Consider the following 26,662-nt stretch of genomic DNA (forward strand, 5'->3'; position numbering starts at 1 on the left):
TCCAGCAAATGTGAGACGCAACATTTGGTTTCAACATGACGGGGCGCCTGCCCGTTATGGAAGGTGTGTTTGTGACCATTTGAACAGGTGTTTTTGGTGTCAATGGATTGGCTGTGGTGGACCCATTGCCTGGTCCCCATGCTCACCTGATTTATCGAGCCTTGATTTCTTTCTGTGGGGGCCCTCACATCTATCGTGTATGAATCACCTGTGGAGACAGAAATGGATCTCGTGGTGAGACGCGTCTGTGCTGCTGCTACTGTCAAAGAAACTCCAGGTGTGTTTGACCGTGTCCGCCAATCCGTGCTGCGTCGGTGTCATGCATGCATCGCGTCTCGTGGTGGAACCTTCGAGCATCTGTTGTAACATCATGAAATGCATCCATCTCGTACTCCATTGTTAATATTATGTCAAATAAATGTTTGCCACTAATTACCGTCTTGTGCCTCTGCTACTACTTTCCCGGGACGTTTCCGGATATGGGTTCCTATGCGATTCACATTCCTTTAGATGTTACCTACCTCTCCTAAACGTCTGTACCAATATTTTTGAGACACCCTATATATATATGTATGTATATATATGTATGAATATTCAAGGAGTAGGAAAGAAAAATTAAAAACAGGTGAGCTTTGGTAATCATGAGTTAAGCACATTTCATTTCTGGTTGCTACAACCATGTTTGCAAAGTAATGTTTTACCCAGTTTTTGTTCATGTTAAATTACCATTTTCATGATATTTAAAGTTTTCTTCAAAACTCTTTACAATCAAAAACAACAGCATGAAATTCAGTGATGTAAAGAATTTCAATGATATCAAGATAAATTTTTTGTAAAAACAAAAAAATTAAGGAAGCTTCTCTGACAGTTTTTTATAAATTTTCAGAAAAATTCATAAAATTTGGCAAGTGGTGGTCGGTGATCTGGTCATATATCGAAACGGCTTTCTTTTCCTTTCCTTTCTCCCCCACCCCCTTTTAATTCCTAACAATTACTAATAGCAAAAATGTTTTAAATTTGAAGCTCTTATGTGCAGTGGCCATATGACATCTACTCATGACTAAATCCAAACAGCAGATGACTAAACACAACCAATCCTACTGAAAATAAATTGAGATTTCTACTTGTTCCCATTTAAAAACTATCCAAAATTAATGTTAACTGAAACATATTTGTATCAAAATGCATTAAAAAAGCTAACTTGTTGCTGCTGCCTACGCAATTCCACCACTTCTTTTCTATCCTCTTCACGAAACCTTTGCAAACGTTCAATCTCTTGCTCAAGACGATGTTTATCAGCCAGCAATTCATTATACTGTTTCTTCAAAATAATTGTTTCATGCCTCTGATCTTCCATTTTGTTCTGTGACATCTACATGCAGATACATAGTAAATGAAACAAGCTTACTAATTTCCATATGTTACAAATGTAAATCTATATATTTTACTCAAAGACACAAAAAGGATATTTTAAACAGGACATAATTGAAAATTTTGATTTTTACAGAATGCATAAAAAAAATCTGGTTATTTTAAGATTGGTTGGTTGCTTTGGTGTTTAATGGCGCATTGGCAACTGAGGCCATAATGCACCAAGCCAAGTTATTTTAAGAAAAATAACTATTATGTGAGTGAAGATCAATGCAATAGCTAATTTGTGAATTTTGAAAACTGTGGATAATTAAATTTATATGAACAATTACAAGAATTCATCACAAGGAAGTCTACAAAGAATAGCAGAAAGTTCTTTCAGTATTTACACACCATATATGGAGAAAAAGCTGAAATCACAGCAAGTGTACATTTCTGATAAATTTATGAAAGTGCAGACTGACAAAACACGTTATTATCATAGAGAAAAGAAAGCATTCATATCAACAAGCAGCAAACATTTTTCAAGAAACTATACTGTTTAAGATGTTAAACTCAAGATCAACTTTTGAACTGATTGAAAAACAACAGAAAAGGCTTACCACATAAAAAATTAAGAAACCTAAAAGTTTTACATACATAACAAATTTTTAAATTATCCCATGAAGTGAAATAATTTAAAAAGATGTCCATAAATAGCATCTGAAAAATGAACAATGGCTGCAAAAGAATTTGATGCAATTTTGGATTTAAAATGCAGCAGAAGTTCCATATCTACGACAGTTATCAGTTTTACAAACTATGTACTCCTGATATTTGAGCAAGGACTGCTATTCAACAAAAATGTAGATATAAAACATATGATTCAGTTTATGCTAGTGTGCATTTTATGTATAAATATATTCACAAAGGAAGACAGCCTTGAGGCAGGTGGCTTTCCAACCTTTTGGCAATTATTAGCCTCAGTTAAAATTAAAACATCTGAAATCAGGATCATTCAAGATCTATGTGCACTTTTTTTCTAAAAGGAAGGCTGGAATCTGGTGTGGGGAATCTGCCAACACTGGTAAACATGTCTCACTAGTGATGTCTATGTAGTGCTTAACAGTGCAGGTAAGTCTAAGATGGCATTAGACAATGTCCCTCTTCTGTTGGAAGACCAACTTTTTAGTGAAAGAAAAGTTAAGATTTCCTGTACTGCATGAAGATTTAAGCAACATACAGCAACTCATGCTGGTTACTGATGGCTCAGTAAAAATGACCAGGAATTTTAAAAACAGCAATGAATCAATGAGTAATCTTCAGCAGATAGACATGCAACTAGGCTCAGTGACTGATCCTAGTTGTGATGTTGTGATTGTGCCTCCATGGGATTTGAAGTCTTGCATCTTCTGAAAGGATCACCACTCAGGATCACCTCAAATAATGATTGGTATTATGAGTGAGTGAATGCTCATGAAAAATAAATAACATTAAATTTAAAATTAAATTTCACTAACAATATACACATTTCATTAAAATGTAACCACCATAAGATTTTTTTACAAGTATGCTTTCAAACAAAACTCATCTAGGATGTTTCTCAAAACATTTGAAATGAAAGCTCTCTGCCTGTACAAAGTTTAGAAAGTATTCATTACTAATAGAGTCTAACAACCATACATTTCACAGATGTTTTCTTCTCCAGTGATTGTTATCTTGCTGTTAGACCATCATAAAAAAAAAAAAGACCAAACTGAACTATTTCTAATTTATGGTTACAGCTATATATACCTAGGCAATCTGGTCCCAGGTATCACTGTTACTGGATTGGCTAAAGTTAAGTAGAATTAAGTACTGACCACATTTAGGTAAGATTGGATAACAGATCTCCAGGTTCCTGGATTAGGCTCTAGATTTCCTCAGATTACTAATTGGACTTTGGCCGTTTGCAGTACTAGTTTTGCTGGGTTTAAATTATTAATTTGTTTAGGACTGTTTTTGAAAATGTGGACCTGGTTCTTACCTAGTTGTATCACTGTTTTTGTTCATGTTGTTTTCTGTTGCCCCAATCATGAATACCTCTTTATATTACCTCAGTTTTAAGAATTGATAAATTCTTAAAACTGAGGTATGGGAAAATTTCCAACTGTGTCCCTCTGTCCATGAGTGGAAAGCAGGATCTGATTTTGTAACCCTGGAACCTGGAAATTTACCTCTCAACAAATTCTTAGGCAAAAATTTGTGCAGAGGAAACACATGACATGGATTTTTCCTATTATTACTTTAGAGGAGGATGCTTTTCTTGTTTTTGGGCTTTGCCTAATCTGTTGGCACAGCAGTATTTTCATTTCAAACAAAAATTTCTCTAAATTAATAACTTTATTAAAATTTATTTAAAATAATTCAATGAATTTAAGTACTGTATGTTAAAAAACAAATTAAAAACTCTGAGAAAAAGCTTCATCCTATAAACATTTAATGAAATGCTTGTGCTTATTATAGAAAATGCCTCTTGTACAGCACCAAAACAGATTTCTTATTTAATTTATTTAGCACAAAACTTAAAATTTTCCATAAGGCATCTGTTTAATATGTAGATTTTAATGTCAACAGTATAGTTTATTAAAAATTAATAACCGCAAAAAAAGGATGAAGTTTTAGAAATAAAAATTTATTTCGTACAGTACATATATTTTTAGATAAACCAATCACTCTTTAGATAAACATTCTCTCTCACTCTTTATGACACACAGTTTACAGTACACGACCTCCTGTTGCTTGCCATTTCTATGGGCAATATTCTCCTGAATTAGCATTGGAAATGGAAATCCTAACTCTTTTTTTCCAAACCATTCATTCATGGTTGTTGAAATGTATCTCTAAACTCAAAAAAAAAAAATAATAATAAAATAATAATAATAATAATAATAAATAAATAAAATAATCCTTCTTTCTCCTTCCCTTTTACTTCTGTTCTTTGGAGCAACCACATTATTACTTTCCAGGGTACTGCATGTCCCAACAGAAGCAGTGCAAAGATCATTTCACCTCTACTTGGGACTACTGTTTATCAATTAGTTAATCTATACCCCTCCACCTCCCAAACTATTTTATAATTTATTTTTTTATTCTAATTATACTGGATAATAGGAACATGCAATACCTTTAGCAACAAAAAAAATTTTAACACTTGGCAATGTGAAGTAAGCAAAATGTATGAAGTATATAACAATACTGAAACCAGGGCTCCGTGGAAATTAAATACAGTACCACACTCTTAAGTAAAACAGAAAAGTGCAAATTGTAGGTAGGCATTTTTTTACTGAATCTCAACTCAACCCTCAACAATACATGCAAAAAGGATAGGTGGAACAGGACCAAGGTATATCTGCCAGAAGCAAAAGTTGATGACGTTGTAGGGCAGATATCATCTTTTAAGGGCACAAAAGGTGATATTGATGTACATGTTGGCAATAATGACATTAAGAGTAAGAGATCTGCAGATTTACTTAACAAGTACAGGTCAATGCTGAAAAAAAGTCACAAGTTAGGGTTGAATTTGAAAGTGTCTGCAATTCTGCCCAGACACAGTAGGAGGGAGTATATGATAAGAGCCTTGTCAATCAATTCGGCCATGGAGAGAGTGTGCAAGGCTCACAGAGTAGAATTTTTTTTTGTGTGGTTTCTGCTTGTTAACAGGAGAGACTGTTTATACAAGGATGGGATACACTTAAATAGAAAGGGTGCAAAAATATTTGCTGATACTATCGAGGCTGTGTTAGGTGGGAAGGAAAACTTGAGGGGATTCACAGACTAAAAGATTAACAGTAGTCACAGGCAGAGGAGAAAGTAATTCTTGAACTGCTTCTATTGTAATGAGAAGCAGCCTAGAGAGAAAGTTGTTGGGAGTGCATTACAGCCGAAGTTGCTGATGCACCAACAAATCTAACAACGACAAGATGCTGGGGATTTCAAGAGCAGCTGGAAGTTGTCATGCAATGAATAAATACATGGGCTGTGTTAAGATAACTAAGAGTAAGAACAGGTGCATGTACACGAATGCTAGAAGAATAATAAATAAATATGGTGAATTTGAAGTGCTGATCAAGGCATCAAAGGCAGATATTGTTGGGATATCAGAGACATGGTGTCACACAGATATAAGCAGTGCAGAATTGGAATTTGGGGAATACAATGTGCACAAAACAGATAGACAGGGTAGGAAGGGAGGATGGCTTATACTGTTAGTTAAGAAACACATAAAATCTAGGGAGGCTGTTGCATTCTCTCAGATATGCCAGAGAAGTGTGCTTGCTATCTGCAAGTCTAAAATGCTGATGGAACTTATTTTTGGGTGACACTCAAGTCAAGTGGATCCAATTTCGGCGAAGTCCGGATGGTCTGTGACAGCCAAATCCTCTTCTTGCACCTTCATGATGGTGGGACTGTTAGTACTCTAGGGTACAACCCCCAAGCACAAGCACACTATGGGTCACCCTAACCTAACCTAACCACCCAGGTGTGAGCCAATGTAAGCAGGGGTTCAGGTGTGGCACCCACAATACATGGAGGTACCGTCCCTCTGTGTTGTCTAGGTGGTAGATGACTCTCATCAACCAGCGCAATACCACCACTTTTCTTATTGGAGGCTTGAAGTGGTGGAATGTTCAGTCTCCAGAGCTGCTAAGTTCCGGTCAACCCTTCCCCATCTCTTCCATCATGCAGTATGATTGATGACTTTTGACATTACGATGGACACCATAGCGAGATCCAAACTTCCTTACATATCGAGGGTACAGCTCTAAAACGATGTTCGCAGGCCGGATGCTAGTTAGTACACTGGAAAACCTATTGGTAAATCTCTAGGAGACTTCTGGATCAGCTAGTGTATAATCTTGCTAACTTTACTCTGCCAGGTATTGACTGGAGAGAATCTGAGTAGTGTGTATGTGGGGGGACATTGTAGAGGCCACATTATGTCAAGGATCTGGGTATATTCTTACCATATACACCCCATATCCAAAAATTCCATTACTTCATACGGCATGTCGCCCCCCCCACACTTTTTCTTACTATTATATACACCATGAATTGTGAAACTAATAGAGCAAACTTATCTGCGAAAAGATCTAAACCTCCCAAACACTTCCCAGTTCATTTCACAAATATACGTGGTCTCAAATCTAATGTCAATGATGTCCATTTCCACATATAATCTGCCAAACCCCGTGTATTTTTTCTGACAGAATCTTAGTTATCGGTTGATTCAATCACTGCTCATCTCAGTTGCCCAAACTATTTGCTGTATGATTCCTTTCGCCTCAAAGGTGGTACTAGTGCATATGTCTGTTCCGATATTCCCTGTTAGAGACTTGGTAATTTGGAATCTTCTCTTTTCAATCTTCTCTGGCTTAAAATCTCTCTACCTCATTCTGTCAAATTCATCTGTTGTCTCTACCGTTCTCACAACTCCACTAATCACTTAGAACTATTTGACTTCCTCTCTATGCAACTTGACTTTCTCCAATCCAACTTTTCTAACAGTCAGGTAATTTTCTTTAGTGATTTTAAGGTTCACAACTCCAGCTGGTTTCCATTTTCTGGTCACACAGACCCAGCTGGTCGAGATACTGAGGCCTTTGCAACTACTAATGACCTCACTCACAGATTGTTCATTTACCTACCAGAATACTGGACAATCCTAACCATACAGCCAAAAGTGAAATTATTCTTGTAGGAATGGAATATTTTATTCCACACTCCACTTTAAAATCTCGTCCTACCATATGGGTTGGACACTCACGTATTTTCATGTGGAAATACAGTAGGACCTCGACTTACGATGACATTGACATCCAATATTCTCAGGAACCGATATACCATCCATAAGTTCTTTTATTTTAAGGACTGATGATATTTGCAGGTACCAATGGCTTTCCGATATAGCTGGAACAACGATACATAGGTGGAAATTTTCAGATGTGTGCTGCACGGAACATCACTCGTACGATTGTTTCAGATCTATGACGATCTGAAACTTCAAGCTCCGTCAACCAGTGGTAGTGCTGTGCTCTTTGAACACTTTAAAGTCAGCAGAGGTTGGTTTGAGCACTTCAAAAAAAAAAAGTGCGAGTATCAAAAGTGTTGAAAGGCATGGGGAGGCATCCAGTGCTGATAATAAAGCAGCTGAGACCTTTAAAATTGAATTCCAAGATTTAGTTGATCAAGAGGGTTATTTTCCCCAGCAGGTTTTTAACATTTACGAAATCGGCCTCTTCTGGACGCGAATACCCAGGAACATGTACATCACTAAGGATGAGGCTAGTTTACCTAGGTATAAGCCTATAAAAGATAAGCTCACTCTTCTGTTGTGTGCCAATGCCTCTTGAGATTTTAAGCTGAAGCCTTTGCTTGTGTATCACTCTAATACCTCCATAGTATTTAAACAAAAAAGGTCGACAAATGCTTGCTAGGAATGTTTTGGCGCTGTAACAAGAAGGCTCATTTACAGGATATGTCTTCAATGAATTGGAGCTTGAAGTTTTCTGTCCTTCAGTGAAGAGTTACCTTGAGAAAAATAAGCTTCGTGTGAAGGCACTGCACCTGCTGGATAATGCGCCAGGCCATGATTCCAACCTTGTTCAATCTCTTCAGGTACAATCTGACTTTGTTCAAGTCAAATTTTTGCCAAACCAGCAAATGATTGCAAACTTCAAGAAAATCTACACCATGAAAATGTTCGTAAGTTGCTTTGCAGTGGTGAAAATGCTCTCACCCTCAAAGATTTCTGAGGCGGTCGAAGTTCAACATGCTGGACTGTGTGAGGCTGATTGCAAGTTCTTGGAACAATGTTTCCACCAGGTGCTTAAATTCAGCCTGGAAAAAGACCTGGCCTTTAATTATTCATAATGTTGACTGATTTGAAGATGATGGTGCTTTGACAAATGATATTATCATTCTTCGTAAATCAATGGGTCTGGAGGTTGGCAAAGAGGATGTGGAGGACCTTACTGATGCTCATGGGTGTAAGCTAACAACAGAGCAGCTACAAGAGTTGGAGAAAATTACAGAGAGTGACACTGGACTTCAAGAAGCTACAAAAAAGTCGTCAAAATCAGTCCATTTGGACAGTTTCTTTGCCAGTAGCAACAAAAGACTGAATAGACACGTCACACTTGATAGAGTCCCACCACCACTACACCACCATTGCTTTCATCAGCTCTGCACTTCAAGTGTGTTTTTTTTGTTTGTTTGTTTGTTTGTTTTTCATTTTAAGATGTTTTATGACTATTCATTAAGTAATCTTTATAAAAAAAACTCATTTTTAATGTAAAAATGAAATATAACAGCAAAGGAAGTAAGCAAACCCTTAGCCATAATTATGGGAGCATCCTTAGAATCAGGGGTTGTCCCCATGAACTGGATATGTGCAAATGTATCCCCAATTCACAAAGGTGGTGCAAAGGGTGACAAAAATAATTATAGACCTGTTAATTTAACTTCTGTTCTGAGGAAAATAATGGAGTCACTGGTTAAAGAGGTGATACAAGATCACCTAGACAAGATTGCAGTAATAGTTCAGACACAGCATGGATTTGTTAAGGGAAAGTCTTGTCTGATCAAGTTGATTGGATAATACGATATGATCACAAAGAAATTGGGTGCAAAAAATTTTGATATTATATACTTGGATTTCAGTTAAGCTTTTGATACTGTTGCACATGGAAGACTGCTGTACAAATTTGAGCGGTATGGCATTAAGTGCAAGTTTCTGCAACCGATAAAGGGATGGTTGAATGGGAGACGACAGAAAGTGGTAATAAATGTACACTGCCCTACGTGGACCAATGTTATTAGTGGAGTCCCCCAGGGTTCGGTGTTGGGCCCATTGTTGTTTTGTGTATTTACAATGATATCGATGAAGGTATATCACGCTTAATGTTTGCAGATGATACAAAGGTTGGCAGGGTTGTTAATGACAGTGAAGACAGTATGCTACTGCAACAGGATCTAGAAAAGTTAGGCAGATGGGCCAAGAGGTGGCAACTGACGTTTAACAATGACAAATGCAAAGTACTGCATATGGTAAACCAAGAGAAAGATAAAAACTGTGTGGTACTGCACTCAGGGATGTGGAAAATGAAAAAGACCTAGGGGTAATTGTGCAGCCAGATAAGAAGTTCTCTGAGAAGTGCAGACAGGCTGCCAGAGCAGATCATGGAGTTTTTTCAATGATATAAGGAATTTTGCTATGATTATCCCTTTGTATAAGACAACGGTCAGGCCACACCTTCAATACTACATACAGGTATGGAGGCCTCATTTTAGGAAGGATGTAGAGTTGCTAGAACGAATACAGAGAAGAGCAACAAGATTGATTGGTGACAGGAACAAAGGGGTGCACTTGCAAAGAAAGGCTTAAGTTTTGCAAGTTGCAGCATCTAGAGACTAGGCACCTGCAAGGTGATCTGAATGAGGTGTATAAGCCTTGAATGGTTTGAGCAGGCTCAATGACGGGATACTTCCACGTGCTCAGATTAAAAACCTGAGGGGCATAGATTCAAACTGAGGAAAGAAAGTTGTAGAATAGATGTGCAGAAGTTTGTCTTTAGTCAGTGGGTAGTTGATTGCTGGAACTGACTTCCATCTCTTGTTGTGGAAGTTGATAGCTTAAATAAATTTAAGGCTGAAGTAGACAAACATTTGGAGTGACCAGATGGGTGAAATGGGAAGGGGTTGTTTTTTTTTTTTTTTTTTTTCTGGCTGATGCTGTATAAGCTTGCTTTCTTGCATCATATGCCTCAATTAATGATAAGCCCAAACTTTGGAATTCCACAGATATGTAATAAAAAATTTTAAACAAATAAATAAATAAAAACACAATGAAGACCACCCACACAAGAAACTTTCGAATGTAAATGTCTCCCTCTGAGAGAAGGCATTCATCTGCTGTATTCATCAGTGTGGCATACTCACTTATTGAGAAAACTTTAGTAAACAACAGTATGTGACATTTTTTTCTAGATTATGAAATTGCATTTATAAGAGCAAAAATTTCTGAGTTAACTCTAACAAACATAACATAACTAACAAACAATGTACATTTTACAAAAAATGAATGATATTAAATTAAAGGAAAGAGTTGTCATTGAATTGATACATACAGGATGGTGGTTAAAACAATCACTACTAAAAATCTGGTTCAACAGGGTTGTTTTAAACAACCATAAATAAAATGGGTAATACATCTAACTTCCCAACTATAGTACATTAAGAAATATTAACTTTGTTCTTCCTTCTCCCACTGTTGAAACTTGTAGCTCTGTCCTGAAAAGATAGAACCTTAGCAGTTGAATCTCTAATTCCACTTCTTCCCAGTTATTTCCATTTCTCTTTTTCACATACAATACACAACTTCTATCTCAGGATTTCATTAGGTGGAATTCGTTTAATTCTTTCTCCAAATTTATAATTTTTTTGGTTGAGATAACTATAAGCTGCTAAAGAAGACTGGCTCAAGTAACATTCCTGGTGCATCTCAATTTTGAAAATTTCTTCCTGTCATCCTTTAGTATTTTGGTATGATTGATTTTATTTCCTTAAAAAAATAGTATTACTGCTATCAAACTCTAAGATGACAAATAGAGACACTTTCGTGGGTAACTTTAAGTTTTGATTTTCCTACTTGGTTTACAATGGAAAGAATTTTACATGTATTAACAAACAATTTGAATTTAATATGACAGTCATATCATGTTTTCTGTTAGCCCCTGGCTTTGTTTGTTAGTTATTTGCTTTTTAGGAGCATTAGCAACTAAGGCCATATTGCTCCGGGATATGCGGTGGTCATTCCCTGACCTTTCCGCATCCTCCGTATTTGGTGGTGACGGGCTCGAACCCCGGTCTAATCAAGAAGCGTGTGCTACGCACTGCTGCTCCTTCCCACCTGGCTACGGAGGCGCCATTTTTTTAGCCCCTGGCTTTCTGCTATGATGAACATTACATACCTTTAGCTTGTAACTTCTAGGCTATGGTATGTTCAACAAAGATTACACTAGTTTACAAATTTAAGTTTATTCACTGGGGTTTGAATTTCAATACATCCTACTGCCGAAATATGTTGCTGTGATTTCAAATATGACTTAGATTTTTTTTTTTTATATCACATCCAGATACATCACAATTTAAGAAATAAAAAAGTAGTTTTTTTACGAACGTATATAACTTTATTGTATTTAGTAATGACAAATTGATAGGATTAGATTTTCATATATCAAAAAATACGTAAATACTAACAAGTATTAATCAAAATTCTTAAACTTTCATTAATCAGACCTTCATCTCTTTGTTTGAAAAGAACGTTTAATCGTTTTTCTTTTAAGTACAGTGCCAGGTTTCTCTCTTTCTAAACACCAGCAGTAGTCGGCCATCATGCTTGTATTCCACCTTCCCTGGTACCTCTGCTCCATTTCCTTTATGTCCTGATGAAATCTCTCCCCTTGTTCTTCGCTCATCTGTGCAAGATTTTCGGGGGGAAAATAAAGATGGGCATGCAAAAAGTGAATTTTTATGCTAATATTGCAACCTAAATTGCAAAGCTTTTCGAGCATATTTTGAACAATTTTATCATAATCCTCTGACTTATGATTTCCTAGAAAGTTTTCCATTACGCTTTTAAAAGCAATCCAGGCTTCCCTTTCAACATCAGTCATAATAGTTTCAAACTGACCGTCTAAAACCAATTTTCGATTTTGGGGACCAATGAATTTACTGCAAAGGTACTTAAAGCAGTTGCCATCCTTATTCAATACTTTAACAAATTGCTTCATTAAGCCTAACTTGATATGCAGTGGAGGTAAAAGTATTTTATCTGGCTTCACCAAACTTTCGTGCACAATATTTTTTGACCCCGGTGTAAGATTGTGCCTCCAAGGAAATTGCTTCTTTGTCCAATGCAGCGCTTTAGCTCTGCCATCCCATTCACAATTGTCATAAGTTTCTTTTAAGTAGACTGAATGAGCAACTGGCACAGATGTGTATTTATCTCCAATATACAAGAGAACACCTTTTAAACTAGTCTTAGAAGAGTCTATAAATAGTCTCCATTCACTAGGAACACATGATAGAGCTCCTAAGGCACTTATTAAACCAGCGATATCACTGCAATATACGAAAGGACCTTCTTGTGAAAAATACTATATAAACTCCCTTTCACGATTGTACCTGAAGCAATTAAGTTCTTCGCTTGAAGTTTGGATCCCAGAATTTCAGCAGCATACTTTGGAAGACCTAAGTCCCTTACTAAATCATTCAGTTCGACTTGTGTGAATTACTGTGGCATTAAAATATTTTCCGGTTAATAGCATTCCTCTTCACTAACCTCCTTAGCTTCTGTTTCAGTGCAAGATGTGGACTCCAAAGTTTCTGGTGGAGGTTTTACAGGCAGATCAGGTCCATGCAGAACCAGTCTTAAGGCTGATGGTGGATCTGGATATTGGATATCCTTTTTATTTTTTGAATTGTAACCTTTAACTTCACATACACAAAGGTAACATTCGGCATGGCTTACTGGCTCGTGCCACACCACAGGAATAACAAATGGCAAGCACACCTTTTTATCTTGACTCCATTTTCTAAGATGTTCGACACATGTATGGCATACTTTATGCGGTGTCCACGATTTATCCTGATCGCCTAGTTTTATGTCAAAGTATGCATAATACGATTTTTTTACAAAATCGGTAATATTTCGCCTCTGCTTTACAGGAAGAAAACAACCACATATGTAACAAAATATGTCGGAACTGTTTATACACTTTCTGGTTGCTATATTAAAAGAAAACTAACACACAATGAGAGCTCATGACAGTTTTTACAGGAGTACTGTGACCGCATAAGGGATGTGCCACTTATATAGGCTCTGTGGTTGAGTGGACTGTACAAACAAGCGAGTGCATGCTCAGACAAGTTTAACCCATAACTACACACGGGAGTCTCCCAGACTCCACTCAGAAAATAAAATTCTGGGAATCACAGATGGGCCAGAAGAGCGGGGTGAGATGCCGTCTACCTTCTTGGGTCAAGGTCGGCTACCTTGCAGTGTGTATAGTTATGGGTTAAACATGCACAATCTGTTGTATTTGAGGCAAATATTTGATACTAATTACGAATATAGGGGTATAAAACTTGTAAACCATTGCAGAAACTATAGTTATGTACACATTTGCGTATAATATCTAGGTAATATTTTGTTAATGAATTGTGAAAATTTTTAGGTGTAGGTGCTTCACAATGATAAATGGCTAGTTATAAAGAGTGGTCATACATACCTTCAAAGCTTCGAGTTAAATGAAATAAAAAATAGAAACAAACGGACTTCGGTTTAGTAATCAGTAAACATACATAAATAACTGCCACATACTTTTACTCAAACCCCAGGTACACTCTAAACCAGTGTTATTTATTGAATAATAATTAAATTAAATAATGAAATGAATAATGTAAACTTTACTATGATAAAAATTTCATTGTGTATAGTTTTTTTTCACTTTCTATTTTTCTTCTCAAATATAACAGCAATTTTTAAACTTGGCAGTCAACAAAGAGTTATTTAAGCATAAAAGGCAGTACTTCAATCAGCAAGTGAGTACACCAAATGTGCAACAATATTTAAATAAATTATTTTTATTTATAAAGAGTAGTCATTCTCAAAAAAGACAGAATAACAAAGCACTTAACTTTGTGTAAAAATCAATTTTGACATAAACAGATGCCATATATCAAATGTTTCATGAACATTCTTCCTTCAGTTTTGTCAATGACTGTTATCCTCTGCTGTAGTACCTTCACAAAAAATCAATGAGACAAACACTTTCTTTCTTTCTCTTCTCTCTCTCTCTCTCAGCCGCCTCCGTAGCCAGGTGGTAAGGAGCAGCAGTGCGTAGCACACGCTTCTTGATTAGACCGGGGTTCGAGCCCGTCACCACCAAATACGGAGGATGCGGAAAGGTCAAGGGAATGACCACCGCATATTCCCGAAGCAATATGGCCTTAGTTGCTAATGCTCCTAAAAACCAAATAACAATCTCTCTCTCTCTCTCTCTCTCTCTCTCTCTCTCTCTCTCTCTCTCTCTCTCTCTCTCTCTCGTCTTTGCAGTTGTTTGTAAAGGTGTAAATGAAATGTCTAATCTGCAGAGTTTGTTTGAAATTAAACAGATCCAGAACGCAATGCTGGGTCAGGTGTAGATGCTTCATTACTTAATCTTTTTTTTTTTTTTCTTTTTTAGCATTAGCATTAGTAGAGGCATTTGATGCAAGAAAGCAAGCTTATGCAGCATCAGCCAAAAAAAAAAAAAAAGAAAGTAACATAAATAAAAATAACCACTTCCACTTCACCCCTCTGTTCGTTCGAAATACCTGTCCAGCTGAGCCTTAAACTTATTTAGGCTATCAACTTCCACGACATGGGATGGAAGTCTGTTCCACCTACCAACCACCCGCTGGCTAAAGGCAAATTTCTGCACATCTATCCTACATCTGTCTTTCCTCAATTTGAATTTATGCCCTCTCAGGTGATTATTCTGAGCAAGAGGAAGAATCCCATCAGCATTGAGCATGCTCAAACCATTCAAGGCTTTGTACACCTCTATCAGATCACCTCGCTGGTGCCTAGTTTCCAGACACTGTAATTCGCAAAACTTAAGCCTTTCTTCGTAAGAGCACCCCTTTGTCCCATTCACCAATCTAGTTGCCCTTCTCTGTACTCGTTCCAGCAGCTCTACATCCTTCCTGAAATGAGGCCTCCAGGCCTGTATACAGTACTTTAGGTGTGGCCTGACCATTGCTTTATACAAGGGAATAATCACCTCCTTATCCCTGCTAGAAAAACTCCTATATATCATTGACAATACACCATGAGCTACTCTTGCAGCCCGTCTGCACTGCTCAGAGAACTTCATATCTGCCTGCACAACCACCCCCAGGTCCCTTTCATTCTCTACCACTGTCAGTGTAGTACCACAGAGTTGATACGTTGCTCTGGGGTTGCTGTTTCCCATCTGTAGTACTTTACATTTGTCAATGTTAAACTTCATTTGCCACCTCGAAGCCCATCTGCTCAACCTTTCCAAATCCTGTTGCAGTAGCATAGTGTCAGTAGTGTCCTTGACAACTCTGCCAACCTTCGTATCGTCTGCAAACTTGGACATTAAGCCTGATATACCATCATCAATATCATTTATAAATACAGAAAACAATAAAGGACCCAATACTGAACCCTGAGGGACTCCACTAATAACATTAGTCCACGATGAGCAGTGTCCATTGATTACCACTCTCTGTCTTCTCCCCCTCAACCACCCCTTTATCCATAGCAGCAATTTGCCTCCAATGCCACACTGCTCCAATTTGTGCAGCAGTCTTCCATGTGCAACAGTATCAAAAGCCTTTCTAAGATCCAAGTATATAATATCAAAGTTATTCCCTGCATCCAGTTCCTTTGTGACTGCATCATAGTATCCAATCAAATTGGTCAGGCAAGACTTACCCTTAACAAAACCATGCTGTGTCCTAGCTATAACTGAAGTCTTGTCTAGATGATCCTGCAGTGCTTCTTTAACCAGTGCCTCCATTAATTTTCCGGGAACAGAAGTTAAACTCACAGGTCTATAATTACTTGTGTCAGCCTTTGATCCCCCTTTGTGAATTGGGGTCACATTTGCACATCTCCAGTCCGTGGGTACCTCCCCTGAGTCCAAGGAAGCTCTCATAATTATGGCTAAGGGTTTGCTTACTTCCTTTGCTGCCTCCTTTAATATAACTGGATAGATCCCATCCACCCCAGGTGCCTTTCTTGTGTTTATCTTCAACATTTTCTCCTCCACTTTGCTCTCAGTTATTACAAGATTCTCTAGCTTACTGCTAGAGTTGAATACACCTCTGGCATTCCCCTCGCTGAATAACTCCTCATGTGTGAATGTTGATGCAAAATATTCATTTAGTTTGTTAGCTACCTGAGCAGGGTCATCAACAGTTGACCCATCGATCTCAAATGGACCAATCTGATTCATCCCCTTCCTTCTAGAGTTTATATAAGTAAAGAACTCTTTGCTGTTTTTCTTCGCATCCCTTGCCAAGGATCTCTCGTAATCTGCCTTCGCCTGCCTAACCTCCTTTGTAACTTGGTTACAGATCAACTTGTATCTATCATTGGTGTCTGTGTCACGTGTTAATTTGTATGTATCCCATGCATTTTTCTTCTCTGCCATATGCCTCATTAGTTCATCTGACATCCACTTAGGCCTAACATTTGAACAATATTTCTTAGTTGGTATGTAAAGCCTAGTAGCTTCCAAGATAAGTTCTTTGAATGCTTCCCATTTTGAATTTGCTGTTGGCAATATCATCAGTTGATCCCACTGTATAGAATTTAAATACTGTCTCAGTCCATTGTAGTCGCCTTTACGAAAGCAATACCCCTTCCCTTTACCCCTAATGGTAGTTACCTCTTTGAGTAACTCCCACTTCAGCACACTGTGATCACTGCCACCTAGTGGTTCATTTATCTGCAGATTCTTAATGCATGAAGAATCACTACTGATAATCAAATCAAGAGTATTACTCCCTCTAGTTGCCTCCCGAACATGCTGATGTAGAAAACAATCATCCAATAAATCCACAAAAGCCCTGCTAGTGTGTGAGTGACCAGCCCCCAAATTCCAGTCAATATCTGGGAAATTAAAATCTCCCATTATAAGACTCTCTGATTTACTGGCCCACTCTATTTCTCCGAACAGTTTCTTATTATACTCATCAGAGTCTTTAGGCCTATAGCACACTCCTACTCTCAATTTTGATCTCCCAATGCGTATGTCACACCAAACTGACTCGACACTGTACTGTCCAGCAATGTCGACTGGCTTCACTTCCTTGGATTTTATGTGTTTTTTAACTAATAGCATAACCGCTCCTCCCTTCCAATCCTGTCTATCCTTTCTGTAGACATTGTACTCCCCAAATTCCAGTTCTGCATTCCTTATATCTGTGTGACACCACGTCTCTGAAATCCCCACAATATCTGCCTTTGATGTTTTGAGCAATACCTCAAATTCATCAAATTTATTTACCAAACTCCTAGCATTTGTGTACACGCAAGTATACATCCACCTGTTCTTTTTCTTAGCTACCCTAACACAACCCATGTGTTTACTTGTACCCCAATGATTCCCAGCAATCTCTGAAATATCCTGCATCTTATTTTCCAGGCTGCGGCTCATTCCAATAGAAGCAGTGCAGGAATCACTTTCACCTCTGCCAGTGGCTACTGTTAATCTATTAGTCCTTGTATCCCCCCCCAATCTAGCAGTTTTCCGACCCGCCTAACACTGCCTCGATAGCATCAGCAAACATTCTTGCACCCTTTCTATTTAAGTGTATCCCATTCCTGTAGAAGCAGTCTCTCCTGTTAACAAGTACAGACCAGGCTGAAAAAAATTTTACCTCTTGAGCCCTGCACAATCTTTCCAGGGCCGAATTGATTGACAGGGTTCTCATCATATAGTCCCTCCTATCGTGTCTGGGCAGAATTGCAGACACTTTCAATTTCAACCCTAATTCACGGCTTTTTTTCATCAGTGACCTGTACTTGTCAAGTAATTCCGCCGGTCTCCTACTCTTAATATCATTAGTGTCAACGTGTACAAAAAATTGATGAACAAAAAATTTTAATAAAATGCTATTCAAGATTCATATTAATATTTCACCTTTTGCTTTGAGTGGTAGTAATCTGGTTCTCTCAATGATGATTCCCCTTTAAGAACAAAATCTCCAGCTTGATAGCAGTGATGATGAAGGTCACTGGTTGAAATAAGGGACTCACAATCCCTGCCTGAATTTAATGAATGATCACTAGTACTCACACCTATATGAAAGACAGTAAAGAGAATAAAACAGTTTATTGGGTAGAGATAATTGTTCATACAGATTAGATTTATTAAATTATATATATCAGCAAGTGCAATTGGTATTTGAGAAGTTTCTACTATATATATTTGACACTTTACTCTTGATCTGATTATCAGTAGTGATTCTTCATGCATTAAAAATCTGCAGAAAAGGAACCACTAAGTGGCAATGATCACAGTGTGCTGAAGTGGGATTTGCTCAAAGAGGTAACTACCATCAGGGGTAAAGGGAATGGTTTTTGCTTTCGTAAAGGTGACTACGATGGTTTGAGACAGTACTTAAATTCTATACAGTGGGACCAACTGATGATGTTACCAACAGAAAATTCAAAATCATTCAAAGACTTAATCTTGGAAGCTACTAGGCTTTTCATACCAACTAAGAAATATTGTTCACGGTTTAGGCCTAAATGGATGCCAAATGAACTAAGGAGACATGTGGCAGAGAAGAAAAATGCATGGGATACATATAAATTAACAAATGACACAGAAGCCTATGATAGATATAAGCTGGACTGCAACCAAGTCACAAAGGAGGTAAGGCAGACAAAGGCAGATTACGAGAAATCTTTGGCAAAGGACACAAAGAAAAACAGCAAAGAGTTCTTTACTTATGTAAACTCTAGAAATAAGAGGATGAATCAGATTGGACCATTTGATATCGATGATTCAACTGTTGATGATCCTGCTCGGGTAGCTAACAAACTAAATGAGTATTTTGCATCTACATTCACACATGAGGAGTTATTCAATGAGGGGAATGACAGAGGTGAATTAAACTCTGGCAGTGAGGTAGATAATTTTTTAATAACTGAGAGCAAAGTGCAGGAGAAATTGTTTAAGGTATACATAAGAAAGGCACTTGGGGTGGATGGGATCTAACCAGTTATATTAAAGGTGGCAGCAAAGGAAATAAGCAAACCCTTATCCATAATTATGAGAGCTTCCTTGGACTTAGGGGAGGTACCCATGGACTGGAGATGTGCAAAGGTGACCCCAATTCAAAAAGAAGAATGAAAGGGCAACAAGTAATTACAGACCTGTTGGTTTAACTTCTGTTCCAGGGAAATTACTGGAGGAACTGGTTAAAGAAGCACTGCAGGATCATCTATAAAAGAATTCAGTTATAGCTCTGAGACAACATGGGTTTGTTATGTGGAGGTCTTGTCTGACCAAATTGATTGGATACTATGATGCAGTCACAAAGGAACTGGACGCAGAAAATAACCTTGATATCATATATTTGCAACTTAGAAAGGCTTTTGATACTGTTGCACATGGAAGACTGCTGCACAAATTGGAGCAGACAAATTGCTGCTATGAATAAAGGTATAGCTGAGTGGGAGAAGATAGAGAGTGCTAATCAATGGACACTGCTCTTCATGGACTAATGTTATTAGTGGAGTCCCCCAGGGTTCAGGGTTGGGTCCATTGTTGTTTTCTGTATTTATTAATGATAACGGCCGCAGTAGTCGAGTGTTCAGGTACACAGGTGCATAAGTACACGTGCCTTGAGTGACCGGGGTTCAAATCTGTGACTGCTAAATACGGTGCTGTTTCTTGTATTGTCTATCTTATGAACTCCTCTGACTGTTTGGTCATCCTGAAGTATAAACAGAAAATTTATTTATTTATTTATATTGATGCAGGCTTAATAGCCAAGTTTGCAGACGATACAAAGGTCAGCAGATTGTTAATGACACTAAAAAGGCAGTACACTGCTGTAACAGGATCTAGAAAAGTTTAGCAGATGGGCTGAGAGGTAGCACTGAAGTTTAAGATTGACAAATGTAAATTACTGTATATAGGAAGCAGTAACCCCAAAGTAACATATCAACTGTGTGGTAATACACTGACAGTGGTAGAGAATGAAAAGGACCTTGAGGTAATTGTGCAGGCAGATATGAAGTTTTCTAAGCAGTGCAAACAGTCTGCAAGAGTAACTCATGGTGTCTTGTCAATTATATACAGGAATTTTTCTAGTAGGGATAAGAAGATGATTATCCTCCCCTTGAATACGGATATGATTATCTCCTTGTATAAGGGAATGGTCAAGCCAGGCCTTGAGTACTGGATACAATTCAGGAAGCCTCATTTTAAGGATGTAGAGCTGCTGGAACAAGTACAGAGAAAGGCAACAAGATTAGTGAATGGAACAAAGGGTTACTTTTATGAAGAAAGGCTTAAGTTTTGCAAATTACAGTGTCTGGAGACTACGCACCTGGAAAAAATTGTTGGAAAAAATTCGAAAACTTTATACACCTCAATCTGACTGAGGTGTAAAAAGTCTTGAATGGTTTGAGCATGCTCAATGCTGATGGGATTCTTCCTCTTACTCAGAATAATTGCCTGAGAGGACATAAATTCAAATTGAGGAAAGACAGTTGTAGGATAGATGTACTGAAGTTTGCCTTTAGCCATCGGACGGTTGTTTGCTGGAACAAACTTCCATCTGTCGTTGTATAAGTTGATAACTTAAATAGATTCAAGGCAGAACTAGAGAAACATTTGGGCAAGAGGATGAGTGAAATGAGGTTTTTTTTTATTTTTTTTCTTTTGGCTGATGCTATTTCTTTCTTGCATCATGTGCCTTTACTAACGCTAATAAACTCTTATGTTATAATAACACTTTCTGGAAGGGGCAACCCCAAAGAGCATTGTAGACAGGAAAATGTTATAAAAACAAGACCTTCTTGGGGCTATTTTTCATATTTCAGAAATATTTTGGTAAATAATCTGCTTTTTCAGTTTTATTTAGTGGGGCTACCCACCCAACACAAGGACCATGGGAAACTTCACTAAACTTGTGCCTGGCAAACTGGTCTCCCGCTGCCACAGTTTCTCCCTGCATTCTCGGTAAACGGATGGCCCGTGTTATCGGTAGTGGCATTAGAAGTCGATAACAATGTATTGACTAGTTTTTTCTCATCATTAAAAGCAGATTATTGGAGTTCATGATTGGGCTGAAATTTACTTACAGGTACACCCTCCAGTCTTACGGTGTTTATCCCCCCACCCACTGTTTTAACCAGATAGAAAAACGACTTCTACTGCCACTACCGATATATGCACTGCCTGTAGAAGTCATTTTCATATCAGGTTAAAAACAGCAGGAAGGAGATAAACACCCTAAAACTGAGGTAGTGTAATGCCTTCACGGCTGAATTTACTTACAGTTTACACCGTAAGTATATTCAGCCGGAAAGACATTATACACACATACTATGGTCCTTGAGGTTGTCACAGACATTCTCTCAGATAGGCCAGATAAACTGTACTTGCTATCTGGGAGTCTAAAACACTGATGGAACTGATATTCGGGTGACATTCAAGTCAAGTGAACCCAATTTCGGCAAAGTCCGGATGGTCTGTGACAGCCAAATCCTCTGCTTACGCCTTCAGGACGGTGGAACTGTTAGTATTCCTGGGTATAACCTCCATTGCACAAGCATACTGTGGGTGACCACCTAGGTGTGAACCAATGCAAGCAGGGGTGTGGTATGGGCACCTAATACTGAGGTGCCCATACCACATGGAGGAATTTCGCCCCTCTGTGTTACCAGGCAATACTAGGTGGTAGATGACTCTGATCAACCGGTGTAATACCACCACTTTGCTTACTGGAAGCTTCAAGTGGTGGAACCCATGTTTAGTCTCCTGAGGTAAGTTCAAGTCAACCCTTCCCCATCTCTTCCATCATGCAGTATGACTGATGACTTTTGGGGTTAAGATGAACATCATGGCGAGATCCAATATTCCTTACATTTCAAGGGTACAGCTCTAAAACGGTGTTCGCAGGCCGGCCGCTAGTTAGTACACCGGACCGAACCTATTGGTAACTCTTTAGGAGGCTTCCGGATCAGCTAGTGTATAATCTTACTACCTCTACTCTGCCAGATACTGACTGGAGGGAGTCCAAGTAGTGTGTATGCAGGGGGCATTGTCGCGGCCACGTTATGTTAAGGATATGGGTATATTCTTACCATGTGTACGCCATATCCAAAAATTTAATTACTTCATACAGCATGTTGCTCCCCCCCCCCACTTTTTCTTACCATTGAATACACCATGAATTGTCAAACTAATAGAGTAAGCTTATCTGCAAAAAGATCTAAACCTCCCAAACACTTCCTAGTTAATTTCACAAATATACATGGTCTCAATTCTAATCTCAACGATGTCCATTTCCACTTGCAAAACCCCATGCACTTTTTTTGAGAGAATCTCAGTTATCGGTCGATTCAGCTACTGCTCATCTCAGTTCCTCAAATTATTTGCTGTACGATTCCTTTCGCCTCAAAGGTGGTACTTGTGCATATGTCCATTCCGAATTGGTAATTTGGAATCTCCTCTTTTCGATCTTCTCTGGCTTAAAATCTCTCTACCTCATTGTGTCAAATTCATCTGTTGTCTCTACCTTTCTCCTAATTCCACTAACCACTTGGAACTCTTTGACTTCCTCTCTTTGAAACTTGAATTTCTCCAGTCCAATTTTCCTTGGTGATTTTTAATGTTCACAACTCCAGCTGGCTTTCATTTTCTAGTCACACTGACCCGGCTGTTCAAGATGCTGAGGCTTTTGCAATTACAGTGGTGTCTCGCAATTCGACAGTCAGATTTCGTGGGCCAGCGCAAACGCTACATGATATTGCACGATAGAATTCTTTGCTGGACTACATAGCTGCGTTCAACGTTACTAAATAGTGCTAAATAGTGACGGTTGCTTCATACATTTTAATCAATGGTATTGAAGAGCGGGAGTAACATTTAACCAATGATAGATAAATCAATGATAGATAGGAAATAGATCCTACAATCGTTCAGCTACATTAGCCGCCCTCAAAGATAGATACAGGTATGCCATCAGTTCTTCCTCAGTTATGAGACAACATTATCTCGTTAATAATCGTAGTCCGAGTTCATGTTTGTTCAAGTTGTTTGTGCTAATTTATAATTCTGCAGAAGTGAACAGCGGCATAATTCAGGAAAGACACACGCTTGGTTAAGCATAGAAAAGAAGAAAGAAATTATAGATAAAGCGCAGAAAGGTAGAACAATTACAGATGTAGCTCAAGAGTATGGCGTCCCTAGGTCAACTGTGGCAACTTTTTGGCAACAAAGAGACAAGATTATAGGTGCTAGGGTGTTCGCTGCAGCAATGAAAATTTCTGACAGAAACAGATCTTTAATCAATGAAGAAATGGAAAAGCTGCTTCTTACCTGGATTAGAGAAAGACAGATGAAAGGAGATCCAGTAACTCGGGCGATGATCTGTGAGAAGGCTAGGTTAATTTTTGAAGAACTGCAGAAGAAAATTCCAGGACGTATCTCAGATCAAACTGATGAATTCAAGTCGTGGGTGGTTTCACGGATTCAAAGGTAGAACAGGTATCCATAGTGTTCTCAGACATGGGGAAGCAGCTAGTGCAGATAAAAAGGCTGCAGAAGAGTTTGTGAAAAAATTTGAAGATTTAATCATGAAGGAAGGCTACTTGCCGCAGCAAATTTTTAACGGGAATGAAACTGGATTATTTTGGAAGCGCTTACCAAATCGAACATACATCACGCAAGAAGAAGAAGAAGAAGTGACGCTCCCATGACATAAGCCTTGAAAGATAGGCTTACCTTCTTATTGGCTGCAAATGCAAGCGGAGACTTTAAAGTAAAGCCACTTCTCGTTTACCACTCTAAAAATCCTCAGTGCTTTGGGAAGAAAATCATCAAGTCCAAACTGCCAGCAATGTGGAGATCCAATGCAAAAGCCTGGGTAGACCAGAAAGTCTTCAAAGATTGGATTTTTGAGGAGTTTGCCACGAGTGTAAAAAAATTCCTCATTGACAACAATTTACTTTTGAAAGCACTGCTGATTCTTGACAATGCTAGTGCCCACCCCCAAGACTTGATGAATATTCTTGAAATTGACTTTGATTTCATCAAAGTCCAGTTTTTGCCTCCAAACACCACATCACTGATCCAACCCATGGATCAAAAAGTAATTGCCTGTTTTAAAAAACTTTACACCAAGGCTTTGTTTTCACAACTTTTCGACGTGACTCATTCTTCTGATAAGACACTGAAGGAGTTCTGGAAGACTGAATTCAATATTCTTCAAGCCATTTCCTTTATTAAAACTGCCTGGGAGGGAGTGACACAGAGGACCCTTCGTGCATCATGGAAGAAACTTGTTCCTTCCTTTTTTCGGGATGACAACAGTGCAGTCCAACCCACTGAAGAATCCAGAAGCAGCTGCAGCCATGCAAGAAATCATTTCGACGGTGGAGAACCTCGACATAGGAGAAGTTGATGAGGCTGATGTGGAAGAGCTTGTGGAGGATCACGATGACGAACCAACAGTGGAAGAACCCAAAACACTCAGCAAACAGGAAGCAAAAGAGAGAAAAGGAAATTTCAAGTGAAGAAGAAGACAGGAAAAAAGGGCTGATGCTAACAGTTGCCATTAAAGAAATTTTATTCCATTGGGAGAAGGTGCAGTCTGCTTGTTTAAAATGGCACCCCAACACTGCTGTTGTAACTAGAATGACAGACTTGTTTAACAACACTACTGTGCATCACTTCAAGGCTATCTTGAAAAAGAGGGAGAGAGAGAGAGTCCACCCTTGATCAATTCCTCATCCCCATTCAAGCCAAGAGGATAAGAGAAGGGGAAGAAGAAGATAAATAAAACATCCTTCCAACATCTAAGGCTCAATGAAATGTATGTACTCATTATGTATTTTGTAATTTCGTTTGTTATATGGTAGAATATAGTAAAGTCAATAATATTTTGTATTTCTCACCGACGACGAATTAATCAATTTTCCATAAACTTATAGGGAAAATATTGACCAGCAATTCGACAAATTCGCAATTCGACTCTATTTCGGGGACAGATTACAGTCAAATTGCAAGGCACCACTGTATTAATGATCTTGCACAGATTGTTCATTTACCTACAAGAATATCAGACAATCCTAACCATTCAGCCAACATGCTTGATCTTTTTCTCAAAAACAACCCTTCTAAGTACAGTCTGTCCTCGTATAGCACGATAGTTGCGTTCCTAGAAACCCTCGTGCAATGCAAAATCGTGCAATATAAACAACAGCCCCTATGGGAAAAGTAGGGTTAGGTGCCGACCACCCAAGATTGAACACACATTTGGAACCAAAACATTACCAAACACAATAAATAATCGGGTAATTTTAATCGTTATAAAATACTTACGTATTTTATAACAATTAAAATACTTAATAAAAATAATATTATATTATAATAAAGTATTTTTAGTATTTTTTAATACTAAAAAAGTATTTTTTACGGATAAAATACGTATTTTATTCGTAAAAAATTTATTATATTAAATAAAATAGTCGTAATAAAATACTTACGTATTTTATAATACGTAAGTATAAATTATAATACGTAAGTCGTAATAAAATATTGCTAATGCTTTTACTTCTATCGTAAGCAAACTTGCTTTTTGTTTGATTTTCTATCCAAAGAGATGACAGCCGTTCCATCTCTTCCAATTCTTTGTGTCTTAATCTAATGGATTTTAATTACACTTTGAGTTGTTCCTGCTATGAAAGTTGTTTTTATTTTCTCTGCATTCTTTGTAATTCTCGGCGTTGCCTCATTTAGGTCTGTAGCACGTGCAATATCACATGGTCTTTCATTTCGCTCAAAGCGTTTCACAATTTCATATTTTTTCTCTATCGACAGAAGCGGACTGGCCATAAGCCTTACGGGGAAAACCACGGTGGGCCGGAGGCCGGTGTGATTTTGGCCATAAACCGTAGTATGAGGCCACTACAAATTTTCCCGGGTAAGACTTTTTGATCCAGTCCGCCTCTGTTTATCGATATTGCTTCTTTTTTTTTCCTCTCTGAATCTGCAGTGTCTTAGCCAGGACGCTTCCTTTTCACACCTTTTAAGTATTTTATTAATTTTTAGGGAATAAAGCACAATTACAAACGAGGTGGCACGCTTGATACACAGAAACAAAGCTGCGCGCGTGTAGCAACTGAATAAACAACACCGTAAAGGCCGAGATACACTATTAACACCCCACATTTTACTAAAGCACATTTCTGGGGGTTACTACCATAAAACAATAAAAACAATTTCCAGTTGCGTTTCTGCTAGTGGAATCTGTTATAAACTCCATCTAATTGCATTTGCGATTATATCGATAGCTGGAATTGTGTTGGTTTTTACGTCATTATGGTGAAATGTGTTTCCCCTTCACTGATATAAAACACATAAATACATTTTCAGAATCTTCTTCGTTCCTATGGTGTTGCGTTCAGTTGTGGTGATTCTGCATTCGACTGCCATTTCTTGTAAAC

The 26,662-nt window shown here is 38.1% G+C and overlaps 1 protein-coding gene across 3 annotated transcripts in view; it reads right to left on the reverse strand.

Moving 5' to 3' along the window:
* Window positions 1–26,662, reverse strand: part of LOC150081717 (MAGUK scaffold protein DLG5-like) — a 450,728-nt gene that overhangs the window by 340,174 nt on the left and 83,892 nt on the right. For all 3 annotated transcript variants that reach the window (XM_090378823.1, XM_090378822.1, XM_090378824.1), the window contains exons 4-5: window positions 18,114–18,271; window positions 1,202–1,372 (exon numbers count right to left, since the gene is read on the reverse strand). In XM_090378823.1, the coding sequence (XP_090234949.1) occupies window positions 1,202–1,372; window positions 18,114–18,271 (329 nt within the window). The remainder of the gene's footprint in view (window positions 1–1,201; window positions 1,373–18,113; window positions 18,272–26,662) is intronic.

Source organism: Mastigoproctus giganteus, chromosome 8 (assembly GCF_048544385.1).
Source record: "Mastigoproctus giganteus isolate SK-2022 chromosome 8, ASM4854438v1, whole genome shotgun sequence".
NCBI classification, from domain to species: Eukaryota; Metazoa; Arthropoda; class Arachnida; order Uropygi; family Thelyphonidae; genus Mastigoproctus; species Mastigoproctus giganteus.